The sequence below is a fragment of the Cervus elaphus genome, chromosome 5 (assembly GCF_910594005.1).
Source record: "Cervus elaphus chromosome 5, mCerEla1.1, whole genome shotgun sequence".
In the NCBI taxonomy this organism is placed as follows: domain Eukaryota; kingdom Metazoa; phylum Chordata; class Mammalia; order Artiodactyla; family Cervidae; genus Cervus; species Cervus elaphus.
Window position 1 is genome coordinate 16,784,015 of NC_057819.1, and position 18,532 is coordinate 16,802,546.

General features: G+C 47.4%; 1 protein-coding gene across 2 annotated transcripts in view; it reads left to right on the forward strand.

The window, feature by feature from the left end:
* The window catches only part of CCDC60 (coiled-coil domain containing 60), a 171,718-nt gene extending 153,481 nt beyond the window's left edge, over positions 1 to 18,237 (forward strand). Inside the window, exons 8-14 of one of the 2 annotated variants that reach the window (XM_043901806.1) lie at positions 5,149 to 5,233; positions 8,336 to 8,407; positions 11,080 to 11,142; positions 12,166 to 12,288; positions 13,420 to 13,551; positions 15,626 to 15,815; positions 17,848 to 18,237. In XM_043901806.1, the coding sequence (XP_043757741.1) occupies positions 5,149 to 5,233; positions 8,336 to 8,407; positions 11,080 to 11,142; positions 12,166 to 12,288; positions 13,420 to 13,551; positions 15,626 to 15,815; positions 17,848 to 17,949 (767 nt within the window). In that variant the 3' untranslated portion in view covers positions 17,950 to 18,237. The remainder of the gene's footprint in view (positions 1 to 5,148; positions 5,234 to 8,335; positions 8,408 to 11,079; positions 11,143 to 12,165; positions 12,289 to 13,419; positions 13,552 to 15,625; positions 15,816 to 17,847) is intronic. The other variant, XM_043901807.1, reaches the window with a different exon arrangement.
* Positions 18,238 to 18,532: the final 295 nt, after the last annotated feature.

Consider the following 18,532-nt stretch of genomic DNA (forward strand, 5'->3'; position numbering starts at 1 on the left):
TTACTTCCTGTCTCTGGGAAAGTGTCTTTTCTGGATATTTGATACAGGAAGTTCTATCACACTGTGAGCCCCCTTCTAAGACACCTCTGACACTTTCCCAGTGGCCTCCCTCCTCTGAATCTAACCAGTTGCCTACTGCAGCCAGTGGCACTCCCCAAACTCTTTTGGACCCTGCCCTCTTTACTCCTATCTTTTGTCTTAGTTTAGAGATAGAAAGCTAGGGCACATAGGCTAGTTCCTGCCATCCATGTGTTATTTAGCACAGAAGGCTTTGTTTAAAAAAAAAAAAGTAGGAGTGACTTTCTAAGCTTGAGAGTTTCGACATGGAAATCCTGGCTTTAAAAAATGTTACTCTTTGTGGCAACAGAAGCCCAGCAACCTGTATGAGAATATTCAACTGGAGCTGCCCTTCTTAAGGCAGCTCTTCACTGCAAAGTTTTCCCTGACTTTCCTCTCAACTGTTCATATTTTTACTTGCTTGTGTTAAGTTGTTAAGTGCATGCATGCTCAGTGGTATCTGACTCTATACAACCCCAGGCACTGTGCCCGCCAGGCTCCTCTGTCCATGGGATTCTCCAGGCAAGAATACTGGAGTGGGTAGCCATTCTCTTCTTCAAGACACCTTCCCAACCTGGGGATTGAACCCCCAACTCCTGCGTCTTCTGCACTGGCAGGTGGATTCTTTACCACTGAGCCACCTGGGAAGTCCCATTAGGTACTTAATTTTCATTTAATACAATGACATCTCCCTGTTTCAGGTAGGAACTTCTTTTGGCTCGGTATGGAGACCTGAAAAATACTAGTTTAAAAAAGATAAAAATTTATTATCTTTTTCTTTTTTTTTTGCAGGTTAGAGGTAGTCCAAGTTGCTCAGTTGTGTGTGACTCTCTGCAACCCATGGACTATCCAGTCCATGGAATTCTCCAGGCCAGAATGCTGGAGTGGGTAGCCATTCCCTTTTCCAGGGGATCTTCTCAGACCAGGGATTAAACCCAGGTCTCCTCTACTGCAGGCAGATTCGTTACTAGCTGAGCCGCAAGGGAAGCCCAGATTAGAGATAGGATGGTTCCAAAATATCATTAGGGATCCTACTTCCTTCTGTCTTTCTTCTTCACCATGGATCACTTCATGGTCCAAAATGGCTGCTGGAATGCCAGTCATCAGAGTCACATCCTTGGACGGAAGCAGAAGGAAGTAGGTGAAGTAGAAAAGTGCTCACTTCCAATCGAGTTTAAGCAGCCTTCTCAGAAGCTTCATACATTTCTCCTAAAATCTCATGGCTCAGAATTTAGCCACAGGACTTAGTCACAGCATTTAGTCCTTTAGTTGCAAAGGGTGTTGGGAAATTGGGGTAATATATGCTTCCGCCCATGCCCACCCCCTTCCCACACACATACACAGAGTACATATGCATACATATATTTGTGTTACTAAGGAAGAACGGGGAAAGGAGTGTGAGCTCCCTTCAGGCATGGAACAATGTCTTACCTTCAATCTTGGTGCACAGCAATGGCTGGGAGATGCATTCCCGCCAGAGACCAACGTCCAGAGAGAGAGTTCTTCTCCCTCCAGCTCCTCACCTTTCTCTATTCATCCCTTAACCTCGACTGCATTTGTCAGAGCCTTCACAAAAGTAGATTAATTTCCCAGACTTTCATTGCCTTCTAAAACCTCCTCAAATTGATTCTGAATTCATGAATCCTATTCTTAGAGACACACCATCTGACCAAGGTTTAATTTCCAGGGCTGGCTGCATAATGAAGTCTTTGTAGACACAAATCACTGGGGACAGCAGGCCATGGCCTCTGTGTGGACTGGTCTCCTCCCAAGTCAGTGATCAGGGGATTCCAGAGAAACTAAAGCCCGGGCCATTTCTCTTGCCAGTCTTGAAGCTGCTGGTCTTGGAATTGTTAGAGGAAAAACTCACTTAAGTAGTAACTCAAAAAGAAGGGTCCTGTGGCTTCTACTGTTCCCCCAACCCCTTCAACCAACCCCATACAACAAAAGGACTCCCTCTCTTTTCCCCCAAAGAGAGGTTATAGTTGCTCTCAAGTAAGGTTCTTAGGCTGGCTGGGGATGGGCGATGGAGGAGGGAGTTAGAATTTTTTCTTTAGGGGTGTGGCTTGTCATCCAGAACCAGAGGATGCTGTTGTCTCTGAGCACTGGGTAATGGCGTGTCCATAGCCCTGGGGACTAAGAACTAGACAGGTTCCTCCAAGTGTGGGCATCCATCACAGGGCTGTCTTCCTCAGGGAAACTCTATCTCGTGGCGTCTGTACCTTCTGCAAACAAGTCTGTCCTTTCAGGTAGCTTCTGTGGTTAAATGCAGACCTCACAGCCCCAAGGCTTTGTTCCAGTTCATACACATCCAGCCTCAGCTACGGGATGGATGGACCTCGATGTTGGCGGGCACCATTCCTGCCCAGAGGCATTACTGGCTAGCAGGAAAAAAACAAAACAAAACTTCGGTTCCTTAAGTGGCATATGGAGCCATAGAGGGGATTCTTTGGGAGAGCTGCCCAGTGTACCAGGTCCCTGGGGTCATTCTCTGGGATCCACCCACTAGGCTGATTTGTTTAGAAGTAGGGGCTTCCCTGGTGGCTCAGAGGTTAAAGCGTCTGCCTGCAATGCAGGAGTCCAAGGTTCGATCCCTGGGTCGGGAAGATCCCCTGGAGAGGGAAATGGCAACCCACTCCAGTATTCTTGCCTGGAGAATCCCATGGAGGGAGGAGCCTGGTAGGCTACAGTCCACGGGATCGCAAAGAGTCGGACACGACTGAGCAACTTCACTTCACTTTCAGGGGCAGAAATGGGGGGGAAGAGAAGGGAAGAAAGCCAGAGCTCCCTCACTAACAGGCTTCCAGACACACCACAAGGATGCTGGGATGCACAGCAGGAGGGGAGGTGGGCATGACAAGACAAAAATGAAGATCAGATTCAGGTCAAATGGAACCCTGCCCACAGGTTACTAGGAAGGTGAACTGCTTGAGAATGAGGAAGGTGGAGTAGAAAATGGCTAAATGTTGATGATTATCACAGCCTGGATGGCTGAGGGGAGGTTGCTGAGGGGAACACCCTCTTTCTAGCATGCAGTGACTGCGTTCACAAACCAGGCTGGACATGAACGGTCCTGGGAAGCGCTGGCTTCACCCATCCAGGTATGGCTTTTGAGCCTTAACCCTGAGGCAACTCCAGACACCTACTGAAGAAAAGTGTCTACATTGGCATTGTCTTCCTTCATCAATATTCCAAATCTAGCTCAGAGCTTTCCAAACCCTTCCTGTTTTTTTCTCCTTAGTCGTTTACTTATTTATTCTGCAAATATTGACAGTGCCTGGATGACAAGCACAGTGCCAGCTACTTACCCATCTGTATCCGTATAAAGCACTTAGAGCTTCTACTCTCCTACTCACCCTGAAGCATGTAGCCTACTCCAGATATATGTTATTTTCCAGCTTTTAAGAGTGTCCATGTACTAGATTCCTGGAGCTGCCTTAACAAAGCACCGTGTCCTGGGTTAAAGCAGCACTAATTTATTGTTTCACAATTCTGGAGGTTAGACTCCAAGGGGTCAGCAGGGCTTTGTTTCCTCTGAAATCCATGTGGAAGAACCCTTCCCTGCCGTTTTTAGCTTTTAGCAGTTGTTGGCATCCTTGACAGTTTGGTTTGTAGATGCAGCAACAGTCCAGTCTGCCGCTGTCCTCACATGGCCACCTTCTCCACTTACTACAAAGACACCAATCACATTGGATTAAGGGCCCACTCTCCTCCAATGTGGAGCTTCCCAGGTGGTGCTAGTGGTGAAGAACCCGCCTGCCCATGCAGGAGACGTAAGAGACATGGGTTTGATCTCTGGGTCAGGAAGATCCCTTGGAGGAGAGCATGGCAACCCACTCCAGTATTCTTGCCTGAAGAATCCCATGGACACAGGAACCTGGCTAGCTCCAACCCATGGGGTTGCAAAGAGTCGGACTTGACTAAAGAGACAGCACGCACACATGCCACTCCAGTGTATCCTCATCATTACTATACCTGCAGCCACCATATTTCCAAATAAAAACATGAATAACTTATATTCTGAGGTACTGAGGATTAGGACTTGAACATTATCTTTTGAGAGAACTCAAGTCAACGCTCAATAGTCAGACACAGAGAAATATCTCTACATCGTATAAAAAGCAACAATACGAAGTATGGAAATACAAGTCAACTAGTGTGATGACGAGGAGGGGGAGCGATGGTGAGCTGGAGAATGCCCTGAAAGTCTGAAGGCCCCATCAGCACACAACAGTGATGAGCCCCACCTCAGAGTCTTTACAGGGAAGCTGGAGGCCTGGCTGTTTTTATGGGAAAACTGCCAGTTTTAACAAGTTTGGGCATCCCAGTCCAATCCAATCCAGTCAGCCTATGGGGCACCATTTTGGAACCTCAGGCCTATGGGGTAAAAGAAAGTTTTCCCCCACAAGGTGACTTCTTGATTTCTTCTTGGAAGTAGAAGCAGTGCTCTCAGGCTGACAGTAGAATTCCAGGGGGAAGAGGATGTGGCATGAGACAGGAGGGACAAAGAGCAGCCAAGACCCACAAGGCCTCACAGGCCACAGGGAGGAATCTAGATGGCATTCCAAAGGAGATGGCTGGTCACTGGTAGGAGGCAGAGGAGTCATATTCACAACCTGTCAGACTTCTAGACCCTGGTCTTATCCTTCTCCAGCCCCACAGTGCTCCAAAGTTAAGTGAAGTGAAAGTCACTCAGTTGTGTCCGACTCTTTGCAACCCCATGGACTATACAGTCCATGGAATTCTCCAGGCCAGAATACTGGAGTGGGTAGCCTTTCCACTCTCCAGGGGATCTTCCCAACCCAGGGATCGAACACAGATCCCCCCATTGCAGGCAGATTCTTTACCAGCTGAGCCACAATGGAAGCCCAAGAATACTGGAGTGGGTAGCCTATCCCTTCTCCAGTGGATCTTCTTGACCCAGGAATCAAACCAGGGTCTCCTGCATTGCAGGCAGATTCTTTACCAGCTGAGCTATCAGGGGCCAGTGCTCCAAAGCAAAGGTGACATCAGGCTGGGGGCTGGGCCCTGACCTGCTCAGTCCTGTCTCACAGGCACCCTGCAGACAGTGACTTCTTGTGTTCCCATCAGATCTGCAGAAGCTCCTAGAGATGGTTCGGGAAGATGCCCGGAGAGCAATCACCATGGAAAATGAGATGCAAAGACAGGCACCCAGGTATATTTCTTGATACCTAGTCAAATAAAGGATGTCAGCATCAGAGTGATATCGTGCAGGCCAGCAGTGCCCCATGGTTGAGCATTTTCTCTGTGACAAGTGCTGAATCGTGTACTTTGTTCACATATATCACCTCCCTGAGTCCTTCCAACAACCCCACAAGGTAGGTACTGTTGTCTGTATTTTACAAATAAGGAAATGAGGTTCAGAGAGGGTAAGGAACTTGTTTCAGGTCACCCAGCTAACAAATGGCAAGGCAACAACTCAAAGCTGCAACTTTCTTATCCCCAAAACTCTTCCTTTAATGACTCCGCTGCCCTTCTTCCCAGGAACCCAAAGGTTATTCGTTCATTCTCTTAGTGAGTATTTATGAATATGGATGGACCACCCGTACTCATTATTGCAGGAAGGGTTATGAAAGAAATCTCAGACCTGTGAGAGGAAGTCGTAGGAGCATCTAATCTCATCTGGGATGGGGATCAGAGAAGCTCCCTCCAAGGAGGAAACTTCAAGCTGAGATTTTGGATGAAGCATGAAGAAGAGCTAGCTAACCAAAGTTATGAGAGAAGCAGGGAGAGCAGGCAAGGGGAGTGAATATTATAGGCATGCATGTGCAAACATGCTCAGAATGGACCAAAATGCTGCCAGAATGGGATGGGGAGAGATATAAGTCTGCCGGGACCTTGGAAGCCACCTCTAGGATTCTGATTTCTATCCAAGGAGAAAAAAGAATCCCTTTGAAGTTTTGAGCTGACAGGCAACCAATGTAATTGGCTCAGAGAGTCAGGACTTGAACCCGAGGTGTCCTCCTTCGGGCGGAAAGCCCGGGCACTGGACGTCTAAGCCTCTAAAAGCCTCGGAGAGCATGCAGGCTAGAACTGAAGCTCCCTTCCCAAGCGTGGATCCCTCTGAGTAAGGAAATTACTTCCAGAGAATAAATGAGGCACGAGAGAGGTTCATCATTGCCTTCAGCCTACTAGGATGCCGGCTATGACTTATTGGTTATTGTTATTACCATAATTACAGTTCACCAGGCACGCTCACATGCATCACACCCGCCTCTGCTTGTTCATGATGAATTGGCAGCTGCTTCTGCTTCAGCTTGCTTCAGGGCCCCGGAGGGTGGCTCTGAAGGCACGCGGCGACAGTGTTGGCCCTTACGGCCCCAGCCTGTTTGCCTGACTTACCAGCATTAAAGACAGATGACAGTGATGAAGCATCAGCTCCAAGAAGCTCCTTCCTGTGTGAGCACTCACGTCATGAACACTGGCTTTGGAATCAGACTGACTTGGGTTCAAGACCTAGTGCCTTTGAACAAGTCCCTCAGCCTTTCTCTAAACCTCAGTTTTCACATCTGTAGAATGAGATTGTGTATCACCCAAGCATTGGCAGTGGTACCAAGCAGCTCAGGGTTGAGCTGCATTTCCGTGAGTTAATGGCTCTGTGCTGTTGAGCAAGTTGCTTCACCTCTCTGAACCTGATTCCAATTCTGTTAAATGAGGCTCATTAATAACTTATCCCAAAGGGCTGCAATGAGAATTAAATGATAATTTCCTGGTAAAGTGTTTTTATTATTACGGAAATAATGTCTACGTCACCAAGTCACATTAAGCATTTAGTGAGATAATGCATTTAACATATTAGCCTGTGCCTGGCATATTGTAAGCATGTAAAAATTGGTGACAGTGGAGGTGATGGTTACTTTTATTTCATGTGCAGTGTCCTATGGAAACTTTGCAGCACTTTGCTGAGACAGATTGATTAACCAGTACCCTATTCCTTTGTCCCATCTCATAGATGGAGAAGGATGACTCGCTTCAGGCGCTCAAAGACTAAACCACACAAGAACCTGGTTCTCGCAAAACTCCTCACCTGGCCTCTGCATTCACTTTAATGATAAAATAACCATGGTTACAGTGCAAGAACCTGTTGAAGTTTCCCATCTGCTTCCGTTCCTCTAGGAGAAAAGTCTCCCTAATCTGTCACAAAGACAGCAAATATTGGAGTCTTCTCTGCAGAGATGCACAGAGCCAGTTAGGGAAAGCTGCAGGTTTTCTTTTGCCTGCCTCACTTTAAAAATGTAGATTCCTATTTCACTTTAGACACCAAATCTGCTCCCATCAAGACTGACATAGAATTCTGGGCTTTTTAGAAACCCCTGAAAGCCTGCCTTTCCAGCCCCTAGCCTCAAGGGCCAGACTGCCCTCTGGTCCCATGTCTTCATGTGTTCAGGCTGATATAACAAAGAACACCGTAAACAGTGGCTTGTGAACAACATTTATCTCGCACAGTTCTGGAGGCTGGAAAGTCCTGGATCCAGATGCCAGCAGATTCAGTGTCCAGCAGGGACTCTCTTCCTCATAGATAGCTGCCTCCTCACTGTGTCCTCACGTGGTAGAAAGAACAAGCTAGTTCTCCAGGGTCTGTTTTACAAGGGCATCAATTTCAATCATTAGGGCTCCCCCATCATGATCTAATCACCTCCCAAAGGCCACCACCTCCTAACAGCATCCTCTAAAAGGTTAGGATTCAACATATGAATTTGGCGGGTGGATAGGGGGGTAGTAGTAGTAAACCATAAACATTCAGATCATAACATTGTCTAGGAAGATGACCTTTTCTTAAAATCCTCTAGCAGTCTTTCCCAAACATCCCTGAAGATCAGAATCAGCTGGGGCGCTTGAGAAAACTACCGATTTCTGGTCTTCATCCCAGACACACTGAAGCAAAATCCCTAGAGGAAACCATATTTTTTAACAAGTACTTTGAGCAGGCATTGTTTCGTGGTGTGTCAGGAAATTCTAAGGTTTTCAAAGTATGTTCTCTGTGAACCTGAGTCAGAAGACTGCGCGCGCGTGTGTGTGTGTGGTTTTAAACACAGCTTTGGGGTCCCACTCCAGGCCTATGTTTCCAGATCTCTAGGAATGTGACTCAGGAGTCCACACTTGCGTTCTGAGCCACTCCTCCAGGTGACCTATATGCACTCCTATAGAACCTAGGATCCCCGCTGTGGATGAGCACCCTCCGTTCTCCCATGGATGTTCACTGCCTCAGAGCATCATATGTTCAGAACCTTGTTAAGTGACTCATCTTGTTTTGCAGCATCTTGTCAGTGCTCAGACAAAACAAGAGCGATTCTGCCTATAAGGACATGCAGACCACCCACAAATCAAGGTAGGAAGGCCTGGGGCCCTCGCGGGTAAGTCAGGAGGCAACACACAGTTATGGGGGACATTGCAGACACCCTCACCAGACTGTGGGAAGGGGGGCAAGGAGGGGGATCTTCTTCCTTCTTCACTGGAAATAAGTTACTTGACTCCCAGGGCTTGGTGGTGAGTATCCAGCCATTCCTTCCCAGCAATCGTGTGCCATAAAGTTAGTCTTCTCTGGTAGTGGAGGGATGAAGGGGGGATGGTGTGTTTTGGAACTACCCCCTCCCTGTTTACTCAGGTGACTTGTAAATGGGACCGGGGCAGGTCTGCCGCCAATTCATTTGTTCATCTAGAGAATACTTCTCAGTCCCCACTTTGTCCCAGGAGCTGTGCTCAGCTCTTTTGAGATTCAGCAGCAAACAAGACAGATGCAGTCTGCCCTGTGGGTAAAGCCCACTATCTAGTCTGGCGTCATAACTCCTTCTGTGTCTGTGTCAGAGACTCTTTGACCATCCAAGAAAGCTTATGGATGCCTTTCAGCAAAATGCTTCCAAATGTAGACTATAAACTACAGAAGTTTACAAGGAAATCTATAGTAATATTGATTATAATGTTACAACCAGATATGGGATATATAGTCATCTGTGAGCTTTGTCAGCAGTGCCTTATACAACAAGACATAGCAGCAGTTCTGATAACTACTATAATTTTGGATTAGTGTCAAATGTAAATGATTTTTTAAAATATCTCCCATAATTTTAATGTGATGTGTAAAAACCTGTGATTTCCATTTCTGTGAAAGGCTAAAGATGCAACCCGTTGGGTTTTTTTGTTTTGTTTTTTTTCCATCTGCATTCTTGGACTCCTTGAATCCTGCCAATGGTTAAGAGCTGCTTTTCTAATGGGAGAGTCATGCATTTATCAAATAATTCCATAGAGATAGCTATGTCATCATGACCATAGATAGCATTCTGAAGGAGAATTATGGAGGATTAGGTGAATGTTGAGCACCAGGATTCTAACCAAGGCTGAGTCTGACATTTAAGCTAGGACCTGAAGGGAAAAAGAAGAATTAGCTAGCCTATGGCTGGGAACAGTAGGATCTGAAATCTGCATTCATTCTGAGCAGTTTCTCCTGGTGATTCCTGTGCCTTCCCATAGAACCTAGGATCCGTGCTGTGGAGGGAATAGAAGGAATAGCGTTCCAAACAGAGGGAACAGATGTGCACAGGGTTTGAGGCAGGAGGAAGTTTAGAGGCACTGAGCAAAGACCAGTATGGCTGAAATTCAAGGAGGGTCAAGAAAAGGATTGACTGAGACAGGCAGAAGGGTCCTTTGTTGTTTGTTTATTTTTTTAATCACAGCTAATAACACTACTTCCTTCACCTCCTGCCTCCCCCTGAGTCACACTGTCAGCTCTAGAAGAGAGCCATCTATAGGAGGAGGGTCAAAGCCCACTTTCTCCCCCAAAGAATTCATCAGCAGAGGTAGGGGCAGCTGGTTGGAATCCAAATGCAATGCCTTCTGGGTATTATTACCGGGGCTCTACGCCCTAGTAAGATGGGATAAGGGTTTGCTCCATCATCTGCCAGGCCTGAGACCTATGGGTCCAGTCCCATGAGCCTCTGGGTAAAGCAGCAAAGGCTGGGCCCTTTCCTGTGGGGAGGGGTCTGAGAAATGGCTGGCCTCCCTGAAGAAGTCCAACATGTCACAGGGCAGGAAGGGGAGGATTTGCCACACATCACAGGGATAAGAAAAATAGTCTCAGTCTCTGGAATCCCACAGATAAAGCAGTCAGGTCAGGGTCTCAAACGTAAGGAAGGAGCAGAGCAGGGCAGGCTATGAGAGAAGATGCTGGACATGGCGCTGGAGGCCTGGGTCCCTGGGGGAGGACCCAGCAGAAGGTATGGGGGGACGGGGATGAGCAGAGTGCTTCACCCCATCTAGGGACCCCAGCCAGGCAGTCACTGGAGGGAGCAGCCACTTAAGGAAGTCAGTCACCTCCCAACCTAGAAAGGGTCAAATGGCATCAGGAGTTGCCTGATTACAGATGAGGAGACTGACACTCCAGAGCAGAGGCGCTTCTCCACAGCCCAGGAGTGGACAGTGCCAGGGCTGGGCTCTGAACCCAGCTCTGTCTGTCTCCCAAATTGAGTGAAATGGGTGTTCAGCACCAGGGTCCAGTTCAGATAAGAGAATCCTTGAATGAAGAGGCAGCCTGGGGCTGGGACCACCCCAGAGAGCATGACCAGGAGGACTTGCCCCTCCTCAGATCTGCACTCAACCCCAGGAGAGGCACAGACAGAGAGCAGGATGGGAGTGTCCACAGTGAACCTGTCCTCCAGGTGGAGAGGCTGATTTTATACAGAAGCTGGTTCCTGAAAACTTGTCATCCCAACAACATGCAGAGGCAGTAGGCCACCACTGGACTACGAGAGTCAGAGCAGCATTTGCTCTAGGGCATAAGATCAGACAGGATTTGAGCAGCTGGGGAAGAAACACGGAAGACTCTCCAAGCAGAGTGTCCAGTGGGAGCAAAGGTCAAAGTGTGGGGAAAATATGCAGTTCTATCAAATGCCTTGATTAGAACCACCACACTCACCTGAGGCTGGCAGGTGTCATGGGGGCCCTGAAGTCACCCTTTGGGGGCAAATCAGACTCCAGGCAACATGAAACCATTTCTCTGTGTCTCAGTGACAGATCCAGCAGTACAAGTGGAGACAGCCACTCCCAGGTGCTCCAGAAGAAGATTAAAAGGTACGCCAGGTGGGCAATGGAAAGTGCCAGGCAAGAGGGACTGTGGCAGCTGCAGCCTCCATCTTCCCAGGGATGTAGAAATAACCCAGGGCCAACCAGACTCCCTGAAGCCATAGATAAAACTGAAGGACAAAAGACTCCCAAGGCAAGGGGCTTATAGCCAAGATGTGGAGCAACCCATGCAGACAGTGGCAACAGATCTTCCTCCATGCTGGCACTTGTTGTTCAGTCACTCAGTCGTGTCCAACTCTTTGCAACCCCATGGACTGCAGCACGCCAGGCTCCCCTGCTCTTCACTGAATCCCGGAGTTTGCTCAAACTCATGTCCATTGAGTCGATGATACCATCCAACCATCTCGTCCTCTGTCACCCACCTTCTCCCCCTGCCCTCAATCTTTCCCAGCATCAGGGTCTTTTCCAATGTGTCAGCTCTTCATATCAGGCGGCCAAAGTGTTGGAGCTTCAGCTTCAGCATCAGTTCTTGCAAAGAATATTCAGAGTTGATTTCCCTTAGGATTGACTTGTTTTATCCCTTGCTGTTCAAGGGACTCTTAAGAGTCTTCTCCAGCACCACAGTTCAAGAGTGCTGTATTCATTATTGCTTATTCCTCAAAACTAATTTTGTGAGGCAGGGGGACTGTCCCATTCTACAAGGAAACAGTCTGAAACCTGGCCAGATAAAATGTCTCACCAGAGGCCACATAGCTAAAACGTGGTGGTAGGGAGTTTGAACCTGAATCTCCCACCTCCCAGCTCCAGGTTCTATTTTCATCTCACTGTCCTTAGAACTTACTGAGCTAAAGTGACCAGATGTCTCACCATGGGCTCATGTAATAAGGCCTGAGTCACCAGTCCAACATTGTTGGGAAGGTTTGTTATTCCCTACATCCAGGGGGATGCTGAGGGAGATCCCAGGTGAGGACGGAGAACCTGGCTGTGTATTACTGCAAAGCACCTTGGGCCCCAGGAATGCATCTGTCCCTTGGGCTTGGTCCCCTAAGCCCATCTTATCTGTGTCCACAGCCGCGCCAACCGTGACATCATCCAGTGCAAGAGTGGGGTGTGTAACACCATGAGGGCCAAGTTTTACAGTGTGGCCCAGGAGGCTGGCTTCTGTCTACAGGATAAGATGGAGATCCTCATGAAGTAAGAGCGCACATGTGTCCATTCACTCAGAGGACATTCATCTGGCACTTAGCATATAACCACCAGATGCCTGGTGTTGGGACCATAACAGGGAATGAGAAGGACATGTTCCCTGCCCCCAGGGAGCTTATAGTCTCCTGGAAAATCTGGGCAGAGACAAAGCAACTGAACTGATAGATTTATAGGTACAGTTTATAGTCATTGCTCCACAGTAAGGGAAAAGGGTTCTAGGAGAAGGAGGGAAACCATGAGGACCTAATGCAGGCTGGGTAGTCCAGCAAGACCTCTCTCACAAGGTGACGTTAAGGCTGAGCCCTGACAAGTTGGGATTTATCTCAGAGACTTTGTTCACTTGAGCTCAGTTGCTTAGTCATGTTTGATTCTTTGCGGCCCCTTGGACTGTAGCCCACCAGCTTCCTCTGCCTGTGGAATTCTCCAGGCAAGAATATTGGAGTGGAGTGCCATTTCCTTCTGCAGGGGATCTTCCTGACCCAGCTCATGAACCAAACCCTAAAATGCTGGGAGAAAAGGGGTGGAAGGGTAGAGATAAGGCTGGAAGTTGCCATAGGGGTGGAATAATCCAGAGCCTTAGGGGTAAGTCACTCAAAGGACTTTATTCTGAGTAAATGGAAAGCCATAGAAATGCATGAATGATTGAGGACATGGTTATATTTGTAATATAGTCTCTTTGGAGAGAGAAGATACATGCACGAGATGATGAAGGGCATGAGGAGGAGAGGAACCAACGAGTTAAACACCTGCTGTGAGTCAGCACTAAACTCAGCACTATACACACATTATCATTTACTCCTCACCACTGGGATCTAGGAATAATTATTATCCTCCATCTTACCGATGAGAAAACTGTGGAAATACAGTCAAAAGTAGGGGGAGAACGAGGGCTGATTAAAAAGTGACTGGGTTTAGTAAGACATGAGCATTTCAGGACCTTGGAGAGAGCTGTGGCCTCATGCCCAAAGCCCGCTGGTATCTTACAGGGTAGTTGAGAGGGTTAAGAAGGACCTCAAGAAGGAAAAGGTGTTTAACTCAGATCTCTGAGGGCAGCTAGGAAGGTGAAAGAAAAAGAATATCTGATTCATCTTCCTCTTTCTCATACCATCTGTGATGCAGGCGCCAAGAAGAAAGAGGTATCCAGAAGTTCCACTCTTTCAACCTTGTCTCAAATTTCCAAAAGGACATAACCAAAATGAGACACCAAGTCTCCGTGGTAAAAGGCGATGCGGAAGAAATTGCAGACCACTGGTAAAGATCCTGAGAGCCTGATGAGGCAGTGCCTGGAAGGGGTGAAGGGGGTACTGGTGTTACAAAGTTACATTCAATCCCATTATCCTCAAGACAGAGAGGCATCACTCCAAAACTGTCCTCGGCCACCAGGAGGGCCCCGCTCCCAAAACAGGCTATATCCAGAGTATAATCAGGCAAGAAATCCCTCTGTTCCTGAGCCACAGATAATCTACCTAGCTGCACTCTCTATATTTACCTTCTGTTTGCTTCAGCTTGCAAATATAGACTCACTTGCCAACCCCTATAAGAGAAGCAGGAGAGGCAAACCAATCTGAAAATACCTACAGATCCTGGGGTCTGTGGGGGAAGAACTATAGTCCCCAAATAATTTAACTCTTAATGATACAAAGCCAGACAGGCATACCTCAAGAACACTGTGCCCCCAACACAGGGGTGATAATAAATACAGCACAAAATATTGCAAATTGAGTGATTACTGGGTGGCAGACACTCTACTCCTAAGCACTTTTCATGAATTATCTATTTTATTCCACACAAAAATCCTAAAGGGTACATATTACCCCCCACTTTACAAATCAGGAAACTTTAGGATTTAAACCCCTGTCTGACCTGTCTCTACGCTTATCTGCAATATAAAATTGGAGTCTGATTTCCCAAACCTCCATCCTGTCAGGGTGAGTAAATCAAGATCTTAGAGTAAGATAGGAAAGCCTAAAAATGTACCGAGAATCCGTTAAACAATTTTAATAATGCAGAGTGGGAGCTTACAAAGAGATCAGAATAAATATATAAACATACATCACAAATATAAAGCAGTATGAGCAGCCAAAATGTATGATGGATGATCAGGTTTTTCTCAACTTTTTCTACAATCAGGGAAAAAACCCATTTTCCATGAGATAACACCCCTACCTTCACCCACACCTGAACCCCCAGGTTAGAACCTACCTTTTTGCCACTGTCTAAAGGATGCATTCCCAAACTACCTTCACACGCTGTCATAATATTAATTTTTTTTGTTCAGTCACTCAGTCATGTCCAACTCTTTGCAACCCCATGGACTGTAGCATGCCAAGCTTCCCTGTCCTTCACCATCTCCCAGAGTTTGCTCAAACTCATGTCCATTGAGTCCATGATGCCATCCAACCATCTCATCCTCTGTCCCTCCCTTCTCCTCTTGCCTTCAATCTTTCCCAGCATCAGGGTCTTTTCCAGTGAGAAGGCTCTTTGCATCTGGTGGCCAAAGTAGGTTCTTTTTTTTTTTTTTTTTCATTTATTTTTATTAGTTGGAGGCCAACCATTTCACAACATTGCAGTGGGTTTTGTCATACATTGACATGAATCAGCCCAAAGTAGGTTCTTAAAACCCACTGAAACACCAAAATCATGGCCCCTGATTGTTCATTTTCAGGAGCATGGAAAATACACACACACAGAGACACACGTCCTCAGCAGCTGGTGTGTGAGAACCTCTTGCATCCTAGAAGGTATCCCACAAGTGTGTCCATGTCCTCCTTGGCTCGATTAACTCTCGAAGAGTAGCTTCAGAATACTGGTATTTTTCCTTCCTTATAACTTTTCACATTGGCTGCTTGGCAGAAGAATCATCAATGCCTATGTTTAAAGCATGCCTTAATTTTCGTTGTTGTTGTTTATTTTCTAAGACATATCTGACTCTTTGCAACCCCATGGACTGTAACCCACTGGGCTCCTCTGTCCGTGGGATTTCCCAGGCAAGAATACTTGAGTGGGTTGCATTCCCTTCTCCAGGGGATCTTCCCAACCCAGGGATCAAATCTGTGTCTCCTGCATTGCAGGTGGATTCTTTACCACTGAGCCACTGTGCAAATTGTGACTCCGGTTTTTACTATCCCTAAAAACAAAGACTTGCCTGATCTGTGGACACTTTACATTGAGGAGGGAAGAAAGTCCCCCAGATAAAAATTGTTACTATCCTGGAGACATCCCAGGAGTAGTGGAGAGAGAGAGAGAGAGTGGAGATGAGGTCCTTTGGGTGCCCAGACCATCTGCCAGCAGTTTCCTAACTGATCCTCTCCTCTTGGAATCGAAGGTACTTTGACCTGCTGTCCAAACTTCCCGAGGATCTGAAGAATTTCCGCCCTGCGAGGAAGATCCTGGCAAAACTGCAGAAATTTGGGGAAAACCTGGACCTGAGGATCCGACCGCATGTCCTCCTAAAGGTGCTTCAGGAGCTGAGACCCTGGGAACTGTGCTCCCCAGACATCGCAGTGGCCATCGAGGTGACGAGCACTTCCTTTCCCTTCATAACACCCCAGACACACTCATTCTGGCCTGTCAACATCCAGGCACTGTTGAAGTTTTTAAAGTTTTTTAAAAGGCATAAAGGCCTTCATGGAACTCATCATCCAATAGAAAAGGCATTGTCCTGTGACCTTGGTTGTTCAACTCCAGGGGACATTATATTCTGTGTAAATGATGCCCCTGGGAAATTTGGAATCTTTGGAGAAATATAAATGAATGGACATGTGAGTGCAATAACTGACAGTCATAGTGAGCAGCACTCTAAATCTTGCAACTAAAATCGTGCCCTGTGGACCTCACATGGGTGCTTGTTAGAAACGCGGCATCCCAGGCTCTGAACTGTATCTGACCAGCTCAGCATCTGTGTTTCAGTGAGATGCCGGGTGACTGGTACACACAATAAAGTTTGAGGAGCCCTGATTTAAGGTAAATGTAGAAGAGGCTTCTCTTAACGAGAGCCCCCTGAGGAGGATGACTTTTAAGCTGAGATCTGAACAATGAAAAGGCAGCAAGCTGAAGAGAAGGGGAATAAGCAGGTGCCCAGGCCCCGGAGCAGGACACAACTTGAGCTGCTAGAGGGATTCAGCGGCAGTCAGTGGCTCTGGAAGGAAGAGAGCAGGAAGGTGCATGGTTCCCAGGGGACCAGAAAGGTCAGCATGTGCAGGTCTCCAAACATCAAGTTAAGGATTTAGGTCTTTAGCTGAAGGGTGCCGAGGAGCCTCACAAGGGTCTGTAGTAGCAGCCTACCTTCCCCACCCCACCCCCAGAAATTCCTGGTGCCCTATTCCCTTAGGGCATCAAACGTTGTCAGAAGATGGGGGGAGGAGGAAGGGCCCCCCTACTTAGGTATTAACAGATGTCTGTGAAGTCACTTCCTTAATTTCATGTGATGGCAAATGTACATTTTAATGTACATTTTCGGTGTCTCAAGACAAAGAAGTGTTTTCAGTGTCTGAAGGTTTTCAGTGTCCCAAGACAAAGAAGTGATTCAAATGGTGGCTTTTTTGGGCCTCTCAGTGTTTTCATGATGGTCTGGCCTTTCCACAGGCTGACCTGGCTTGTGTATGTGGGCGCACAGTCAGGAGTGGGGGGAGGGAGAAATACCCTGTGCACAAGCTCAAATGTCCAGACTCCACTTCCCACATCTCATGAAGCTCTTTCCTGGGAGAATCTGGCAGGCTAGCCTGAAACTAAGTCTCTAGGGCATCTTTCCAGTTGTCGGGTGTGCATTCCACCTGCCACTTAGAGAAAGATTGAAGGCAGGAGAAGGCGACAACAGAGGACAAGACTGTTGGATGGCATCACCGACTCAATGGACATGAGTTTGAGCAAACTCCAGGAGGTGGTGAAGGACAGGAAAGCCTGAGCTGCAGTCGGTTGCAAACAGTTGGACACGACTCAGTGACAGCTTATGGAAAGGCTGTTTCTGAGTGGGTGAAAGGAGGGGAATATGGATATGGATGCTCCCCTTTCTCTGGGCCGAGTTTTATTAGCCCTACCTCATAAAAGTTAGCATGCTCTTCTCCCAGTAGAACATCACAGAACTTCTGTTAACTTGGATGTGGGGGGTCTCTTAACCTGAAATTCATGTGAAACTCTGTGCTTTGTGTCTTAACCCTTTCCTGGAAGCAAGCCTTTCCTGGAGAAAAGCCTCAAGTGGCTGTTCTCAATTCTCAAGGGAGTCTGTGAACCCAAAAATGTTTATGGACAAATGACTTTTTAAAAAGATATTCAGCAGCAGAAAAGAGAAAAAGATGCAGACAGCTGGGTTTTTCTGCTCTCCCCAGATTTCTTTGGGTCAGTAGTGACAAAAAGGGGCTTAAAATTAGCCTGCTGAACTAGGAAACTGGAAAGAGGCTCTTTTCTTGATTATGAATGCCTGAGGGGTTGGCAGTATCCTGGGGCCACCAGCCTCAATCACGAATCTTCTGGGATCTTCTTGGGGAGGGGAGGGGCACTGAGTCTAGCTTTCAGACCAAATCTGAGGCTGTCGTATGTCTGCCCCCTTAGTTTGTGCGAGAACACATCATCCATATGCCTCAAGAGGATTACATCAGCTGGCTGCAGAACCGAATCAACATCCCCATCCGGTCCCAGAGTGCCCAGACATAGTGGACCTGGGTCAACCAGTGACCCCAGTGGAGGACGGCTGTCTACACCGTGTGCCTGCTCTCATGGAGACTCATTGTGATCTGGTAGGGTCATCTGGAGACCAGATTCTGAAAACATTCTAGGGGGAGCTGCTCCCAGGTGGAAGCCTCCTCCTCCCTCACACACCAGCCTCAGGCTCCTAGCCACTGGTGCTCACTGGTCCAGCCTGACCCTACCTACTCCCTCTCCATGATCCTTCCCTCTAAGCCTTCTCCTCAAATTCTGGATAATAAAATTGAGTTGAATGTTTGCTCTCCGGCTGGGGAAAAGTTGGAGCTGTGGGATCTAGGCGTGGTGTTGAAATCCTGATAGTAACATACAGTTATCACTTACTGATATGCAGCAGGCCCAGTGCTGGGTGATGTTCTTGCCGAATAATCTCACAACTACAGTTAAGTGGGTGCTGATGTTACGCCCATTTCATACCATTAGAGCAAGAGTGCAGTTCTCCACTTTATGTATACTGTCCTAGATAGAGATGAGTGGGTGGGTTAGTGGGTGAATGGATGGAGCACTTCCCAACAAGGCAAGTGATGTGCAAGAA